General features: G+C 37.8%; 1 protein-coding gene across 1 annotated transcript in view; it reads left to right on the top strand.

Moving 5' to 3' along the window:
- Positions 1 to 6843: 6843 nt before the first annotated feature.
- fam214a (family with sequence similarity 214 member A) overlaps positions 6844 to 19616 on the top strand; it is a 72930-nt gene continuing 60157 nt past the window's right edge. Inside the window, exon 1 of the mRNA XM_049483607.1 lies at positions 6844 to 8041. Coding sequence (XP_049339564.1) covers positions 8026 to 8041 — 16 coding nt within the window. The 5' untranslated portion in view covers positions 6844 to 8025. The remainder of the gene's footprint in view (positions 8042 to 19616) is intronic.

Here is a 19616-nt window from a genome sequence, read left to right as displayed (position 1 = left end):
ACCTATGCCACTTGTTCTTAAAAAATGTTTTATGGGGTGATATGAACAAATATTGCCTGAAAGGTCCAAATTATTTAATTTAATAATTATTTAATTTATGATTTGTACTTTTTTACATCAAACAATTAAAAGTAACTATGTAAATTTTACTCAAAGTACATTTTAAATTAACCCCTTCAGACCCTGTGTTCATTGCAATGGACATTATGTGTTTTCTTCTTTCTTGTGCATTCCTGCACTTTAAGATCTATTGTTTGTCCATCAGAATAGACATTTATCAGCCAATCAATTTAACAGCAGCTTAGTTCTGCCCACTGTACTGGGGAGAAAAAAAAACAAACAAAAAAAAAAAACATTTATACACTGTAAAATACAAGTAAAGCATATCAGCATCCCAGCCAAGAAGGCAGAGTAATGTTATGTTTTTTTTTTTTTTTTTTTTTTACTAATTAGGAATGATTTGTGAATAAAAAGTAATAAAAAAAGTAAAAAAGTAAAAAAAAAAAAAACATTAAAATTCATTCAAAATGTTGAACAAATGATTCCACTGCAATGAACATAACATACGGTAACACTTTATACTTTATAATAACTTTCATTAATATGCCATTAACTAATGATCAGTAACTTATATTTCATATTTTAAGAAACTAAAAAGTTGCTATAACATTTGTAAAAACTAATCAACGCATTGGCAAAATGAACTGCAATTGATAAACATATACCTGGTTTAAAATTCGTATTTAGGCTACTAGCGATTTATTAACGTTCGAATAATGATTTGCTTACACTTTTAATATGAAACTCCATGCTGATAAATAAGTAAGTGTCACGTGTGAGCATTTGTTCATATTCAAATTCTGATGAACTGATGCTTTGTTCTCCTCTACTGATCATTAGTTAAAAATACATTAACGAAAGTTATTATAAAGTGTTAACAAAAATATAAATTTTTACAAACATGAAATATTTGTTTTTTAATTATATACAATTACAATTAATTATTTATTTACTGAATAGTTTTGCGCATTACTGACATAAAAGAGCAGTCTTATATATATTTTTTAATTACTGGAACATAATTCAGGTCTGATAGGGTTAAGTACTTTTTTACTTTTACTCAAGTAGATTTTTAGATGGGTACTTTTACTTTTACTTGAGTAGAATTTTAGCAAAGTAAAGGTACTTTTACTTAATTACAATTTTTATGTACTTTTTCCACCTCTGGTTTTATACAATTTTATTTGATGTGAGTTTTTTTCGCCATGTTTTCAGTGCTTCTTTAAAATTTTGAGATTAAGATTTTTTTAAAGTAATTTAAACATTTCAGTTATTTATTCACCTATTTTCATAAAAATGTCAAACTTATTAAACATGTCCAAGAATTCTCTGTCCACTTAGTGACCTTGGGATCACCCCGTCCCTTTAAGAACGTAACCCTTTGACATCAGTGGCATCACAACCAACAGACTGTTTTATTTTCAGCAGTCTGAAGACATTTGCTGCATGTTCGGTAATTAATAATATTAATTGCACATTAAACACATTAGTTCTGAATCAGTTCAGGTGTGTCCTGATAAACTGATTATTAAAAATAAATAAATAACATTTAATGCCTACAGATTTACAGTTAGTTGAGTAACCAACATGAAAACCAGAGAGCTGTCTAAGGATAAAAGAAAACAATTGTGCAAGACAAGAGAAGATGAAAAAATCAATCAGATCATCAAATCAACCATCGCTCATATATTAGCCATAGCCAGTACAACCATTTGGAATATCCTGAAGAATTAAGTTTTCACTGATATACTATGTAACAGATGTCAGACAGGTGGACAAAATGATGTCAGAAACATTGTGCATGCTGTAAAGTGTGCCAAGTCCTGCTGGAAAATCCACAACTCCATAAAAGTTGTCAGTAGCAGAGGGAAGTATGAAGTGCTGTAAGATTTTAAGGGAAAACAAAACTGCACTGACTTTAGACTTGATAATAAAACACAGTGGATCAACACCAGCAGATGGCATGACTCTCCAAAACATCACAGTCTGGAGGAAAAGTGGAGAGACACACAGTTCAAACTGCTTGAGGTCTAGTGTGAAGTTTCCATCAATCAGTGATGGTTTGGAGAGTCATGTCATCTGCTGGTGTTGATCCACTGTGTTTTATTATCAAGTCTAAAGTCAGTGCAGTTTTGTTTTCCTACAAAATCTTACAGCACTTCATACTTCCCTCTGCTACTGACAACTTTTATGAGATGCAGGTTTCATTTTCCAGCAGGATTTGGCACACTGCCCACACTGCCAAAAGTACCAACAGGTCTTACAGAATCTAATATTCAAAATTTCTGAGACACTGATTTTTGAGTTTTTATTGGCTGTGAGCCATAATCATCAACAATAAAAGAAAAAAAAACTCTTAAAATAGATTATTGTGTGTTTAATACATCTATATAATATATGAGTTTCACATTTTGAACTAAATTACTGAAACAAAGTAACTTTTCAATTATATTATTTTTTTTGAGATGCACTAGTATGATCTCAGGGTAGATTTAATACTATATAAAAATGTACACCTTCTCAGTAGAAAGTGTGTAATAGTCCTATCGCTAAATAAACTTGCTAGTGCATCACCAGGCTCTGTAAACTTGGTTACATGAGTCATTTGGATAAACTAAAATAATGCATTAAATAATGCATTAAAAGTTCCTGAATTAACATCGACATCACTGATACGGACACAAAACTGAGAGATAAAAACTGTAGGCCTGTTATCCATCATACCAGAGTCAGTTCTAACCATGTAGTGTCACTGGCTGAAAGACATTCCAAAAGCGCCAATTTCATCATCATGGAGTGTATTATTCCACAAGTAACTAATTTTAAGTGACCACTATTACTTTAAAACAATACTTAAAACTGAATAATGCTAGTATATTATTCAGAAATGCATACAGACTCTAGAATTTAAGGCAAGGTGGAGTTAGACATATATACATTTTAAAGCAGCTAAACATACAAGCTTAAAGGTTTATTAATAATTATTAATAAGTATTATTTATATTATTATTTAACAGATTTTCAGATTTTATTTGCAAACAAAATTTCAGATTGGTTCATTTAACCAGATCAGTGCAATAAAAACATTGTGTTTAATATGTAACACATTAAACTTTATCCTCAAGAGCAATCACAAAGACCATCGAAATGGTTATGATGAAACTGGCTCTCCTCAGGACTGACCCAGAAAAGGAAGAACAAGAGTTACCTCAGTTGCACCTCTTTAGCACTGAGAAACCGCAAGTTAACAGCACGACAGATAAGAATCATTTAAAGCTTCTTCACAGAGAATTTTAAATAATAAAAAAATAAAAATATTAAGTGACAAAGTGTGCCCTTCTCGAAGTAATTCAGTTAATATTTATTGCATAAACTGACTATTTAAAAAATAGAGCATTATTAATAGTGAAAAAATGTATTGAATCATTAATATTATTTAAAGCTAATATAATAAAGATAATAACAAATTAGGTTTATCTGTGAGATTTGGAAAACGTACCAACAGTTAAAGAATCACTCTATATTAAAACAAAAACATTTATTTTGTAACACTAAAATGAGTTAATTCCATAAAAATAGAAATTTGCCAAATACATATAACTCAAATCAATATCTGCTGCCAGACATCCCTGTCAGGGTCATAACTTCACTATAATGACCACTCGAGGGCGCTGTCTTTATAACCCATTTACAAACATGTACTGGCTGAGATTTCATTACATCAATACAAAATAATTAAGAATTGTTAAAAAGGACTCAAGTAAAAGTTAAATCACATACAATATATATTTTTATATTTATATGTAATTTATATACTTTTCTTTTTCTTGATAACAGACCTTCTAATAAACCACGCACGTTTTTCTAATAATTTAAATAAAATCCATATGTCTCTACACTGCACGCCCTCGTCTCATAGTACTCCTAGACAGATTAATACAGTTAGTATATATATATATATATATATATATATATATATATATATATATATATATATATATATATATATATATATATATAGTGGAGTAACTGTATCATCTATTAATAGATGATATATGTAAGCTATAGTTCGAAGGAAAAACCCACTCTCTCCTCAGTTGTAATACAGGCGAATCACCACTAGGTGTCAGCGCTGTAACAGAGAACAGCTGGACTGCGCCCCGCATTTCCAAAGCACTTTTATTATAGTAATTTTATTAACAAGCTACTTTTTTTTCTTGTTTTAATTAATTGCACCTCTGTAATCAAAACACTAAATTTAATTTAAAAAATGTATTCATAATTTCTTCCGTTAAAACCACGTTTAATCCGAAATATGTACATTATGACAACTGATTTTCCAGCTTTATTCACAAACATATGTTTTGATTGTTTTATTTAACCAGATGAGTAAAATAAAAAACATTGCATTCAATATGTCATTTTAAGTGATAAACTGGTTTTTAGCCGTATGATTTAATTTGTATTTAAAATATTTCTTTAGATAAAATAAAGCTCAGTTGCAGATTAACCTAAATTATTATTATTATTATTATTGTTATTATTATTATTATTATTATTATTATTATTATTATTATTATTATTGTTGTTGTTGTTGTTGTTGTTGTTTTGTTTGAGCAAAATATATAAAAATAAATAGGCCCGTTTTCTTAGCTTTTTTACAGAAACTCGCTACATTACTGTATATTATTAAAGGAACATCCTGTACAGAGGGTTTTACGCTGCTGTAAATCAGAGTTTTAGCTCTTTAAGCTCTCCGGGCTCCTCCACTCGCTGAAGCGGCTCCGCAGAAACACGCTCTCTTTATTTAGACGCCACTGGTCGCCTTGGTAACAGCGTGAGTCACGTGAGGCTTGAACCAGCGCAAAGATCCTGTAGAGGAACAGGATACTACACAATATAAATTATTATAACTAATTTCTAATATTAATGATTTATTGCTTATTATTACACATTTATAAAGTCCACACACTCTTTTTTCCTTTCATTTTAATTATCATTAATAATAAATATAAGTGTTAATACTGTAAATAATAATAAGTTCTGCTGTTGTAATTGTATTTATGTAATCTTTCTTTTAATTCATTATTATTATGGACATGACAAGAGAGGCGAAATTATTTCAATCTGCGTTACTGTGTTTATTGGTATAGGTTTAGGTTTATATCTGAAAATCACCGCGGACCGCTAGAGGGAGCCTGCGAGAGAGACCTGCATGGATCAGAGTGAATGGAGCTAAAAGGTTAAAACGAGAGGGGGTTTGATCCTCAAACGGCAACTGGCAACAGGAAGTGACACCTACTGGCACCTGCCTTTCAGGAGTGGCACTGGCCACGAACGCTACTGGCCAGCGGCGCTCGCTAGCGGCATCTGCCATTCAGAAACGGATACATGCCGCTTAGCAAAGACACTTGCCACAGCTCCTGTGGCTTTGCACACAGCCATACGCGATCGGGCATATTAATTTTCAGGAATGTGTCGTTCACAGCTTAGTTGGTAGTTGGATTTATTATTTTTTAACGAGCAGAGTACACGTTTGTTTTGGACTCAAATGAAAAAAGTCAAGTCTAGTTAAATCAAGTAGTTTTTATTGTCAATGCTGCATATGTACAGGACTCTGTACATTACTCTCCTTCCCAAAAATTACAGCAAGTACAGAAAATAAGATGATAAATATAAAAGAATGGGAGACACCATATTTACAATACTACAAGGATACAGACAGACATACGTGAGACAAGAAAAACAATACAATAGTGCAATAGTGATGGGGGGGGGGGGCGGGTGGGATTAAGATGGAATGACAGTGCAAGTATAAACAGAACCCATATAAGCAGTAGTTCACATAGGTATAATAGCTTAAGGCTGGTTAAGTGAATGAGTTTGTAAAGTTGTTAAAGTTCACAGTTTTGTGGGGAGTTAAAGTGTGTATGACAGTGCGAGTATAGCAGTAGTGCAGATATGGGATGTTATCATTGCAAAAGCATCAAAACTACGCTGAAATATTATAATACAGTAAAAAGGGATCTAGTCTTAATTTAATCTGCTAGGCCTAAACAACAATACGCTATTAATATACTCTCTCCCTCCACCCAATACAGGGAATGTCAATGTTATTATTGTGATGATTAATACATTCCTTTTTTAAACGACTGACACCACTTAAATATAATTTAAATAAATGTTGCCCTTCGAAACAAACACTGATTCGTTTATTTACATTTAAATACCTTTTAATACCAAACCTTTAAAGCTGGAAGGCTACATGATGTGCCCTGTTTGATATTGGCACTGGGGGGAAATTGCCTTAATATGCCTACATTATTTAGTGTCCATTAATATATTAAGTAAACAGCTATGAACCCTCAATAATTAGATTTACAAATATAATACAAGACTTTCACAGTACACATTTTTGATACAGTTTCAATAATTACAAATTAATTTAAATATATTTTTTTGCTGCATTTTCAAAGTATCGAATCGAGATCCCTTGTATTAAAAGTACAAAAATACAATGAAAAAAAAACAGTAAAATAATAAAATAAGACAATAATAAATAACAGCGGAGCTTCTCTCTACAGCCCGCTGAGGAAGTGATGTTCCGGGGAGGGCGGGGCCTGTGCAAGTCACGTGCTCAGCGCTCAGCAGCTCCTCATATGTGTTTTGACAAGTAGCGAGAGAGAGAGACAGGAGAGAGAGAGAGAGAGAGAGAGAGAGAGAGAGAGAGAGAGAGAGAGAGAGAGAGAGAGAGAGAGAGAGAGAGAGAGAGAGGTCTCTCTCCTACGTCATCCACCAGCAGCAGCTCGGCTCTCAGCTCAGTTTAGCTCAGCTCAGTCCCGTTCATCAGCTTTCTAGTCAACATCAGAGCGATCTGTCGATCTAACTCTTCAGAAGCGAGGCTCAGAAGTTTTGGCGGTTAGCTAGATTAGTGTTGTCTTCTTCGTGTGGATCTTCATCCGCAAACTCCTTTTAACGTCAACTTCTAGCTAACCTAAGCTGGGTTAACTAACCAGTTGCCTGTGGAACGTCTGGGAAGAAGAAGCAGCAGCAGCAGCTGAAGCTGAAGAAGCTCCACACAGATCAGCTGATCTGATCTGTGTTTTTTTATTATTGTTTTATTTCGGATTTATAGACAGACAGAGAGAGGAGAGAGATGGTGCTGTGATGGTGCAATGGTAAGGGTAGAGATGGTGAGGGCAGCTTGCAGCTGGAGACATGCGTCTGTGTTTGGACTGGGTGTCCCCCTGATACTTCTGTTGCTGCTGCATCAGCCCAGACTGTGTTAAAGGAGCTTTCCTTTTATTATTCTAGTTCTAGCTCTAGCTAGCTGCCTGCCTGACCAGTGTTTGCTGGGTTGGAGCAGGGGTTTGGTTGGGATGGTCCAGAAGGGTCTGCTGCTGCTGCTGCTGCTGCAGTTGTCTGGCCCTGCTAGTTAGTAGGAGCAGTCAGTGTCCCTCAGGCTCTTTTGGTAGGTAACCTGGCTTAGGTTAGCTAGCTTGGATCTGGGAGGCCTGCTTTGGCAATGGGGGCATGAGGAGGCTCAGAGAGCAGCAGCTTTGGAGGTGGAGTGTGACCCAGTTGGCCAAACAAAGGTGTTTGTTGGTTTCATAGCTGCATACATAATCTACACATTTAAAAAGGTGGCTAGCTGGCTTGTTGGAGATAGAGGTGGTCGTGGTGGTGTGCTTTAGGGGGGAGGTTCAGGCTTCATGGACTAGCTTAGGAGACTAGTTAACCTAGCTAGTTCAGTAGCAGTGAACTGTGGATGAGGAGGAGGAGGTGGTGGTGGTTAAATGGTTGTCTGAGACTAGTTAGTTAAAGCTAAAGCTGAACTACTAGAGAGGTCTTTAACACCACAACCACAAGACCTCTAAGAACTGAAGACTGGAAAAGAAGGAAGACTGGAAGGAAGGAAGACCCCAGAACAAGCCAGGCGACCTGGAGGACGTCACGGTGGCCAACATGAAACCTGACCGAGGTAAGCTAGGTTAACTATAGCTAAATAATCCGTAAAGCTTTATTTTCAGCTGTAGAACATTTAGCACATTGTCTAAAACCCTTAATCTGACCATAATTATGCGTTTCTCGCTTGTTTCACGGGCTGTCTGTAGCTGTTAGCTTTCAGATGCCATCAGATCAAGAGGGAGATGATGATCATCAGGATGAAGATGATCCAAATAATAATAATAACAACAGATCTGACTAACATGGAAAGTAAAGCTATACCATACATGTAAATAATGCCATATATAACAACGTTCCTATCAAGTGATTGAGGTGATCGAATGGGGCAAAGTCTGTGTCTCTCTCTCCCTCTTAAGAGTGTGTGTTTGTTTCAGGCTTTGTAATGTTTACAGAAGGTTAGGAATGAGTGATCTAGGTCTAGGCAGTAAAAATCCAATCCAGGGTTTTGTTCCAACTGCCTGTGCGGCTCCGCAACAGCTAAGCTAAAGCTGAGCCGCCCAGGCAGCTGGTCCAAAACCCTGGACTGGATTTGTACAGCCGGACCTGGATTGCCCATCTCAGCAAAGGAACAAAGCGTCCTACATAGCTTTGAGTTGATGCTCCGCAGCGCCCTCTATCGCAGAAGGGCGCTTCTTGTTTGTGTACAGTGCCAGTGCAGATTTTATGTTTGTATCCTGCGCGTGTGTGTGTGTGTGTGTGTATGTGTGGAACTCTTTGTTAGGACCAAATATCCTCATAATAATAGGAACACACGATATATCTGAAAAAATTAGAGTATTTTGCTGCTTTCACCACAAAACACAAACCTTAAATATATCTGAAAACTCAAACCATTGCATTTTAGACACTGAGAGTATTGTTTACCTCAGGTTTAGGCTTATATGCTGGACTAGCTAGCATTCCTTGGCATGAGACAGTCAGTGAAAGTCCTCATAAACATGAATATAACTATAATATAGCTATAATGTATTTTTTAAACAACTTAATGTGTTTTATGTAGTATGTTTTTAACACATAGACTGCAGCTCAAAGAGTGGCTTCATAACACAAGGTAACAAAAAACATTCAATTTGAAAAACGGCGTACAAACGTCAGCTAAAACTAAACATTTAACAATATAACATTTAATAAGATAATCCTGATTTTGTTAGTGTATGGTGCAGATTGTTTTCATCCTGTGTGTGTGTGTGTGTATATGTGTATGTGTATGTGTATGTGTGTGTGTGTGGAACTCTTTGTTAGGACCAGATATCCTCATAGTAATAAGGGAAACACAACGGATCTGAAAGTTGGTGTATTTTGCTGCTATTTTGATCTTTTCTCCAAATAAAACAAAAAGTATCGTTTACCTCAGGTTTAGCCTTATGTGCTGGTGTAGCTAGAATGTCTTGGTATGAGACAGTCAGTGGACGTCCTCACAAACATAGCTATAGTAGCTATAATCTAACTTAAAATGCTTTATTGTGTATTTTGTTAATGCTTAGACTGCAGCTCAAGGAATGGCGTAATAACACAAGGTGGCAAAAAAAATGAAGCATTTAAAAGAACAACAGACAAACATTAAAAAGCTATTAAAAGCAATGTCAGATTTGTTTGTCAACATTTGCTGTTGTGTGATCATGATTTTGTGTTTGTACAGTGCAGATTTACTTCATACTGTGTGTGTGTGTGTGTGTGCTCATTATAATAAGAGAAACATGAATGAGAGTATTTTGCAAGAATTTAGCTGTTTATACCACAAAACATCTCAGACAGAGCTGAAACCATAACATTACAGACTTTCTAAAAGACATACTACTGACATTGCAACACCTCCCAGGAAGGTCCAAAAGTTGCCTTTTGGTTTTTGAGGTTGCGACTAGGCTCAGGTTTAGGTATAACATTACCTGGAAGAGGCACAAGTCAGTGGAATGTCTCACAATGGTGCAACTTCCTTGTTTTGTGTGTGTTTTTTGTGACATTTGGCACTGCCCTGTGAGCAAATGTGCCCGTATTCTTTAAAATAATAACATTTAAATAACATTGTAGAAGGAGTTGATATTTTGCTTGCTTTAGCTGTTGTAGTGTTGTGTTTTGTGCAGCACACCAGCATTTACCTACAGTCACACAGAACACAGTGGAACACCCCACAAAGGCAGGCATACAATGCATTTGTGTGTTGTTCCTTTGTTTATGTTTGACCCAAGCCTGTTGCTCTCACCTGTATGCCTCTTTATGATTCCTGAGTACAAATTCGGTCACATGACAAAAGACAAAATGGCATGTTCTTTTTGGTTGTGCACTGCAGGCTAGATATTCTATAATTTTTAGCTTTTCAGCAACTCCTGAAGGTTTCAGGCTGTTGGTTATTCGTCTGGGGTTGGTTTTCTGTTCAGGGTTTGTATAGTCAGTATGATTAAGTGGCTCTGCCTCTCCTGATTAAATCATTAAAGGATCAATCTGAGAACAGAGAGTCTTTGTGTAGCAACATGGAGAGACTTTGACTCGTTGAGCATGCTGACATGGTTTACATCCATGGCCATACAGTGCAAATTAGCATGACATTAATACATACGTTATTTGTAGGCCCCAATCCGCCCAGCTTGTTTAAACAGTTTTTAAGGTGTGCTATGATGAGTAAAACTGTGTGTACATAGACAAATAAGTTGACACTGTAGGCCATATCACATAATATGGATAACTCAGGCTAACTCTAGCTGAAAGGTTTCAGTCAGGATAACTCAAGCTGACTCTAGCTAAATGGTTTCAGTCTGGATAACTTAAGCTTTCTCTAGCTAAAAGGTTTCAGTCTGATAACTCAATTCAGACAAACCATAGGTGCTAGGTTTAATTTAGCTTATCCAGTAGACAAGTGTAGTTTAGGCTAATTTAGACTAATCCTAGCTGAGGGTTTGATTCAGGCTAATTCAGGCTAACCATAGGCAACAAGTTTAAGCTAGTCTAAGGTTTTAGTGTAGTAGAAGTAGGTAGTGCTACAGAGTACAGCCAGTGGCCGTTTGGTTCTATGGTTCATACAGTGTTGTCAATAATAGAAAATACTTTTTTATTTATAGTCCGAACAAACTGAGCATCAACAAATTACAACATAAACATAAGACACACATTATTGTATTTGATTGTGTTATAATACGTTATTATACTTTAGATTGCCGCTTATACTTCCACATTAGTTTTCATTAGAATGTAGGTATTTAGACTACTTGGAAAGATCTGATGCAAATGTAACATTGAAACTGTGGTATATTAGCTTTGTTTTTCTGGTAGAGACTAAAAAACAAACAAGGGTGTACTGAAAATGGCCAATGCTAGTACTTCCAGTCTGGCAATATTTTGGTCCCCAGTCTAGCAAACATGAAGAACCACTGGATTGTAACAGTGGTGATGCAGATTGGGCTGAATGTACTCATCAGTACAAAAGTTTCAGTACTATTAAAACCAAACCCTGTTTGTATTTGCATGGTAATTAGAATTACATGCCTATACAACCATTTTCCCATCCTGTACATTTATTTTGATGAAAACAAATTGGTGCAGTTGGTCTAGATCAAAGCAATCTCGAGGCCCTTTCACATCTCCTTTTGGTTTTGCTTCAGACCAAACTGTAAAGGTCCAAAATTACCAACCAAATATGGTGTGAATGCAACCTAAGTGCCAGTATCGGCACCAGTACAATGGGTATTGTCATTGGTGTGAAACTAGTAATAATTTTGGGAAAGATTGGGCTGTAGGTGAAATCTCTGTAGTGCTCACATTGAAATAACAATATATGACAATAATACATATTTTTCTAATCTTTCTTAATTTAATTAATTAGTATCCAAGTGTTTCACCCAGATAAGGTAGGTTAGTTATTAGTCTTTAGCCCTATAAATGGAACCTAGTGCTTCCATTCTAGGACACTAATAATAAAGCAGGTCTACAGCAATAGATACAGCACATATGGCATGGTGCCTCTTTTTTGCTATTGTTATTGAGAACATACTGTTCCACTGATGGAAATAGCAGACACTCTTAAGTTATTTCTCGTTCCACCCCCTCTCCCTTTCCTTTAGTGTTTCATATGTGTATGTGTAGTGTGTTTGGTTACTGCATTGTACTCAGCATTTTCACACTAATTTGGCATGCTTCTTTAAAAAAAAAAAAAAGTCCTTAAGCTGGGATGCATGAGTACTCTCTCACTCTCAGAGGGAGATGTATGGACATAGCCGTGGCTTCGGGATTGGTATGGTAATGATGTTTGCCATAGCCGTGGCCTCCTAAGGCTGTGTGATGTGTTGTCTGTAGCACCAGGGTGACAGTCACAATAAACCCCAATGTGTAACAGGATCATGCGGCCTCCTCTGGAATCCCGCTTCAGAGACGAAAAAAATCAATTCGGCCAGGGCAGCGTCCAATAAACATCTCGTGTTCGACATAGTAAACAAGCTCGTATTTTTCTCGCCAGCATTGATCCGGACAGAGTGACTGAAACAGCCGAGCGACTGACATCAGTCATCGAAAAGCGTCTCTGGTTCCGCGGTTCCTGACGGTTGTCGCCTTCGAGTGTTTCTTGAGTGTTTTCGAGTCGTTGAGCAAGAGCGTGTAGGATGTTTGTTCCTCGGCTTCGCACGGAACAATGGAGAGTCTTTGACTGTGAAGTGACACTCTGAATGTTCTTTAATGCCGAGAAATGAACACCATGTGGAAACGTGCACTCTTCCACACAAAGATGATGTCATGTTCAGTCAAAGCTGAGGAACTGGCTGGAGTACAGTGCAGTCAGCTGTTAGTTTCTGGGCGTAGTTTTTGGTGTAGTTTGAGTTTGTTTTGGTTCGGTCTCCTCCCTGAGCTAAAAGCCCTGGGGGGAGCCCCACTCACCCCCTCCTCCAAACACACTCACACATTGCTCGCTCGACTGGATTTGATGTGTTAACAGCTGTTAACGTCCACACGGTCAGCCCTGTAAAAACCTTTGTCTGAAAGAATCCGGGAAGGTGTATAATTACTTTTAAAGGCCAATCTTGACATTTGTAGCATCCTGAAAAGCCTGGTAAAGGCCTGTAGAACATGTTTGGTGGATGTGACATGGTGCCTTGCCCTCATCTTGTGCCCATTTAAGGCTTTGCTACTGTATCACACCTCAAAATACCTCCATATACTTGTGCTGTCTCTGATTCACTGATTTAAGTCAGTCTGGACTGCTATAGGTTGAAGGGTTAAACATTTTGAATGTGAAATCCTGCGCATTTGCCAACACTAGGGCTTTGGGCACAATGTGATGTGATGACAAATTAAAGTCCTGAATTAGTTTAAATTTCTCAATGGTTTTACAGCACTTGGCTTGCATGCATTCATTTGCCCCCAGGCTAAAATCCCATTTATACTTCTTCACTAAGTCAATGAAATTGCCCAAACTATGGTCTAGTTTGGGCAATTGGCCCACACTGTTGTGAGGGTTTATTTTCGTGCCTTGGTGAACTGCTGTGATCTGCAATGCTGCAACACAAAGCTACTTTTCTTTTGTAAGGCTACGGCATAATTTGGTTTTGCTGTTTTTTAAGGCGTTCTTGCGACTCTTCCAATGTTTTTATCATGAAAACTCAAATAGCAATAACTACAGTTACCATAAGTCTAATATATAACATTTTGTCTTGAGGACAGGGTGGAAACCAAAATGTTTGACCTCTTGTCTTTAACCTATATGACCTTATGTTTAGCAGAAACCAGTGCTATGGAGTCTACAGGCTAAATGATGTGTATTTTTGTACATCAAGGGCTGGGACAGATTTAAAAAATAAGGGCTTAGCCATGTCCGAGAGTATGCCAGTGTAGAACAGGACCTGAGGCTGGAAACTGCATCGAAATTGACGTTCCTCTCAGTGGTGCTCTCAGTGATGCGGTTGCGTAATTAATCAGGGTCACTCAACCAGGACATGGCATTTGCTCTCGTTCTCTATCTCTCTCCCATTCTCTTCATTTCTGGCACTCCAGCCTGGAGGAGGGGGGTGCTGACATCACTTCCTGTGTGGTCATGATCTTTGCCGTTGGCCTTTAAGGCATCTTTCTGGCGCCTGCTGTTTCACCCTCGCTGATCTCAGAACAGTTCTGCAGATACCTTCCTTATTATTCAGAAAGGATGAGTGCAAGGAAAGCAGATCCAGGACGAGCCCCCGACTCAAAGGTGCCACTTCCGCAGGGAGCCGAGCGTGCAGATGAAGAACCATCTGGGCCTGTTGGTTCTGGCGCTCTTGGAGACAAAGGCTCGCTGTGCCATGCTTTTATTAGAAGCCGTGTCACTGGGCAAGGCCTTGCCACACCAGAGCACCCACCCGCTCCCAAAATATCAGTCTGGTCACACCTAAATAGGCACCAGGCTTGTCACTGAGTTTGTAAGGTAAATAGGATGCTTGTGTGTAGACGTTGTGAAATTATATGCAGCTATCTTTAAAATATATTATACAGTAGGCTGTGTAAACACTTTAAATAGAGCTATAAATGGACAATGACAGCATTTCAAAACATGTCTGAAAAAATGTGTAATTTCTTATGTGTTTGCAGAGTGTTGGGCGCATAAATAGTCCTCTCTATAAAAACAACTATAAGCACAATACTGGGGTCAAATGACAAATGACTTCTTGTTTATTTGGATCCAGTGCAGGCGCATGTAGTACAAAAGAGTGTAATGTCAAAGTTAAAAAGGAGATTAAAACCACCTTGTTTAGACATTGAACATTAGATTAAGTGTTGTTTTATTCTTCTAAACCAGTTAGGGCTGCATGATATTGGAGAATGTTTACACTGCAAATGTTCTTTTTTCAGCAACATATATCGTGATATAAAACAATGCAGGGCCCATGACATCACCAGCCCCACTCCGAACCCATCAAAAGCTAAGACAGCGCCGAGCACCTTAGGAAAACAGCAAAACAACAGTAATCGGCCCTTTAATCAGGCCTTTAAATGGCTTTTTAAAAGGTAAATAAGAGCGTTTTTCTAGGGATTAAAAGCTTGAATTCAGCTGTAACTGGAAATATCTGCACTACAAAACTGTGCTGGACTGAGGTGCACAGCTTTTGACATGTGCGTTTACAAACACGTGCCCAGCCATGTGGATGGAGACCATGCGGTTACTTTGTGTTTACTCCTGTGTTCCCCCTTCCCCTTCACTCTTCTCGTAGAGGCAGCAGCAGCCTGTCACTCACACAGACACAGAGACAGCGCTGTGTATCTACTTCTTGTGTCAAGAATCAAAACGTTGCAACATGATGTGTTTGATTTAATTGCCTTAAGTGACATTGCACGTCTTGCGACTTGTGACTATTGCGCATGCACACATCGCAATGATTATGCTTAAACAATATATTGTGCAGCCCTAAAACCAGTAAATCAAGAGTCTAGGAGAAAAATCAGCTAATGCTCTAAACTCAATGAAGATGAACTGTGTGCACAAAGCTTGGTTTGGGAAAAAAAGGTGATTGTTCTACCGAATGAGTATCAACAGACTGGTGGCAAATTGGCAAAACAGATTTCCAAACCACAGCATCAAAGTCTTTGATTGTGACTTTAAATACATTTTAACTATCCAGGTTAAACCAGGTTTGATACTGAGGTTTATGTGAGGGAAAGGCTGCCTGGGTGGCTATCTACTGACAAGCAACGGACATTACTGCAGCCAAACAGATGGCCGTACATTCGACTCCCCGTACATACTACATTACCCCTGTGGAACTCCTGGTATCTGGTGCTGAGGCTACGTTACACCTGGTTCAACCTGTAAATTAATTATGACTGCGAATCAGATGTGGCTCACTGTGCAGTGCTGCAACCTTGCTGGATCAGAGTCTCAGAACCTTTCTCTAAATCAGTGTCCGTTTTCAGATTCACGTGTCTCTACTCCGCTCAGCAGTGACCCAAATTTCGGTTAATGGGGAGGTTTGGGGTTGCTGATTCTTGCTTAGTCTCACCCCCCATTTGGCTTGACTGCGTTTGGGGAAATGTAGCTATTTTATTGATGTTTTATTTAAGTGGTTCTAGGCACAATGCAGTGTTTGCTTGTGTCCTAAAGGCTGTTTTAAACAGTGATAACCTTTTTTTTTATTTGTTAAAAACATTCAGACATTGCTGTTGGAATTTATATTTGAATAAATAGAACTTAAATAGAAAAATAACTTCACTCTTTTTAAACCAAGTCAGAATTCTCAGTTATTCACATTAATGGTGTCTCCTTGATAAGTAAAACATAATGGATATGAATAAATATAGAGGTCAGCAAAAAATAATTGAGGTTGTGTCTATATACACTGTGTTCCAAATTATTATGCAAAAAGTGTTTAGGAGTGATAAGGTAATATTTTTTTTGTTTGTCAGTTAAACTCATTGATGGTGATGTGTGTCAGGGCTCTTTATATCACTGAAAGCAATTGCAGATACCTGTGCTAATAAGTTTGGCAGGCGTGTCCAATTAAAGGCAAGACTACTTAAGAAGGCTGTCCCACATTATTAAGCAGCCTACATTTTAAGCCAAAATAGGAAAGTGTCGGCTGCTGGGAAGCAACAAATTGTGGAGTGTTTAGGTCAAGGCATAACTACAATCAACATTGCCAAGACACTTTATCATGATCATCGCACAATCCAAAAGTATGTAGCTGATTCAGAGGACACACGTGTGCATGCTGATAAGGAAAAATTGAGGACTCTTTCCAACAGGGAATTACGTCAGGTTAAAATAGCAGCTGCAAAAATGCCTCGTCATAGCAGCAGACAAGTTTTTGAAGCTGCTGGTGCCTCCAACGTCCCCCGAACAACAAGTTGCAGGGTCCTTCAGAGGTTTGCAGCTGTGCCTAAGCCATACTGTCGACCTCCTCTATTCACTGCACACAAGCAGAAATGGCTCCAGTGGGCCAAACAATACATGAAGACTGACTTCAAAACTGTTTTGTTCACCAATGAGTGCCGTGCAACGATCGATGGTCCTGATGGATGGAGTGGTGGATGGCTGGTTGATGGACACCCCATGCAAACAAGGCTACGGAGGAGGTGGAGTAATGTTTTGGGCTGGAATCATGAGGAGAGAGATTGTCGGCCCCTTTAGGATCCCTGAAGGGGTAAAGATGACCTCCATAATGTATGTGGAGTTTCTCAAACAGCACTTCCTGCGATGGTTCAAGAAGAAGAACCGTGCATTCCACAGCAAGATCATTTTCATGCATGAAAATGCACCGTCTCATGCTGCAAAGAACACATCTGCATCTCTGGCTGCTATAGGCATAAAAAGGGACAAACTTATGGTGTGGCCCCCATGCTCCCCTGACCACAACCCCATTGAGAACCTCTGAAGCATCATCAAAAGGAGTGTCTATGATGGAGGGAGGCAGTTCACTTGTAAGCAACAGCTCTGGGAGGGTATTCTGTCCTCATGCAAGACAATTGAAGCAGATACCATGCAAAACCTGACAAATTCAATGAACGAGAAAATTCAGAAGATCCTTTCGAACAAGGGGTCCTATGTGCAAATGTAACATCAACTAGAATAAAGTTTTGAATGGAAAACTGTTTGATTTCAGTTTGTAATAACCTGCTAATGCTTATAATTTCACAAATGACCATTTTTTGTTCTTTATAAAAATGAAAAGGTTGAAAACTTATGCTGTGCATAATAATTTGGAACATGCATTTTGAGTGCAATTTGAGTGTTTTATTTATTTTTTAATTATACTGTTATCATTGGCAGTTTGTTCAAAAATCTTTCAATTGTACTATAATAGTTGATGACTGGAAAATTACAATAACTGCAATTCATATAGGTAATTTTGGTAAATCTGAGAAAATATTATTTGCATAATAATTTGGAACACAGTGTATAGTATGATAAGTTGATAGTGTGTTATTATTGCGACAGGCCTCGTGTACTATACTCTAATGTTGACTCATCAGATTTTGAGATACAGTCAATGCATTTGTTTGACTTAAGGAAGTTCCACTAAATTTCCTCAGTATTTTGCATTTTCCCCTGTAAAGTAGGAAGCCTTATTCCAGGTACACCTAAAAACAGCAGCCACCCACAGCTCTTTCACTTAAAGGAAGACGTCCACCAAATTCCCACTCTTCCAGTTTTTAGAGGTGAACTGTTGGGTGTTCACTTCCTCTGACCAAAATAAAGGCTTTTCTCTCGAGCGAGCTTTGTTGCTCTTGTCATAATAAGCGTTTTCATCTCCGCTTAGGAGGAGCAGGTTTTTAAAGGCACCTAGAGGGATTACATTTATGTTAATTTCTCACCCCAGTGAGCGCTTTCGGTAAACATCATTCACTCCGGATGACTCTTGTACCGTCAGCTGTTTCCTCATCCCTGTCTCAATTTTAGATAAGCTTTGTTAAGAACGAGGGAGATCTCTAGATGAGGAACGGAGAGGGTCGCAGGAACCCTGAAAACGTCCAGACCAATCAGCTTTTTAGTGAACGCCTCCAGCTGATCCAGAGCAGAAGGTGATGGAACTTGTTGGATGTGAATAGCTTCTCTGATCAGACTTGTGATAAAGCCTTCATTCGCACAACTTGAAAAAAAAAATACATACATAGTACATACATACATAGTTGAAAAAATAAATACATAGTGGCGTTCCATAGTGCTGTGCGATATGGCGATAAATATTGTGGAGATCCCTATCGTTTCTACAGTAATTTCATCAATTATTCATGCAAATATATAGTAGGCTACGATGAAATGTATTGCCGTGGTCACTTTGCATAAACTCGGTTTATATAAGTGATAATAAAGTAATCTTCGCAAAAAATGCTTCATAACGTGGTTTTGCGACATGACGCTGTTTTACGTTATTTGACGGACGCACGCGGACACGCCGGTTTGCGACATGCTTTATTTTATTAAACTCATGAGAGCTGAACAATGGAGACGCAAGTGTTCTTTTAAAAAGAAAATTAGCTACTGCATCTACCTCATCTGTTTTCATTGGATACATATATATATTATATATATATATATATATATATTGCTGCACTAAAAGGTAGTAATTCTCATTTGTGAAAGTTTGGTTTAATGTCACTTTGAAATAAAGTTGGATATAAGTAAGCAATGACCATTATTTTGTCATATTTTTCTAGGAATAACTAAAAACATACTTAAATGTGATATATAATGATATATATCATTATCGTGATATAAAAAATTCCATATTGTGATATGATTTTTCCCAAATTGCCCAGCACTAGTGTTCCATATTGTACCATACGGAATAATATCGGGGAAAAAATCTGACAGTAGTGAGGAATAAGGGTGTCACCATGTTTCCCTTCTAGAGGATGCCTAGGTAAACAAAAGATTAGATTTCCAGTATTTGAGTGTGGTTAGCCCCTAGTAAATGCCGCCTGACAGCACTATACTGAGGAACACTGCATGTCCCGGTAACCTAGGGTGATTATTAGGTAGCACTTCGTCCCACATAGCTTGTTTTAACACAGTAAACACACAGAATAAAATCTGATATACTCACCTCTGAACAGTGAAAGAGCTAGCACTGTGGTTAGTGGCTAATGCTAATACTGCTCCAGCCTCTTCACTCTTGTGTAATGCTGTACTTCAGCAAAGTGGTTTA

The sequence above is a fragment of the Astyanax mexicanus genome, chromosome 9 (genome assembly GCF_023375975.1).
Source record: "Astyanax mexicanus isolate ESR-SI-001 chromosome 9, AstMex3_surface, whole genome shotgun sequence".
In the NCBI taxonomy this organism is placed as follows: Eukaryota; Metazoa; Chordata; class Actinopteri; order Characiformes; family Acestrorhamphidae; genus Astyanax; species Astyanax mexicanus.
Note: the sequence above shows the minus strand (reverse complement) of the source record. Positions and strands in the feature narration are given on the sequence as shown.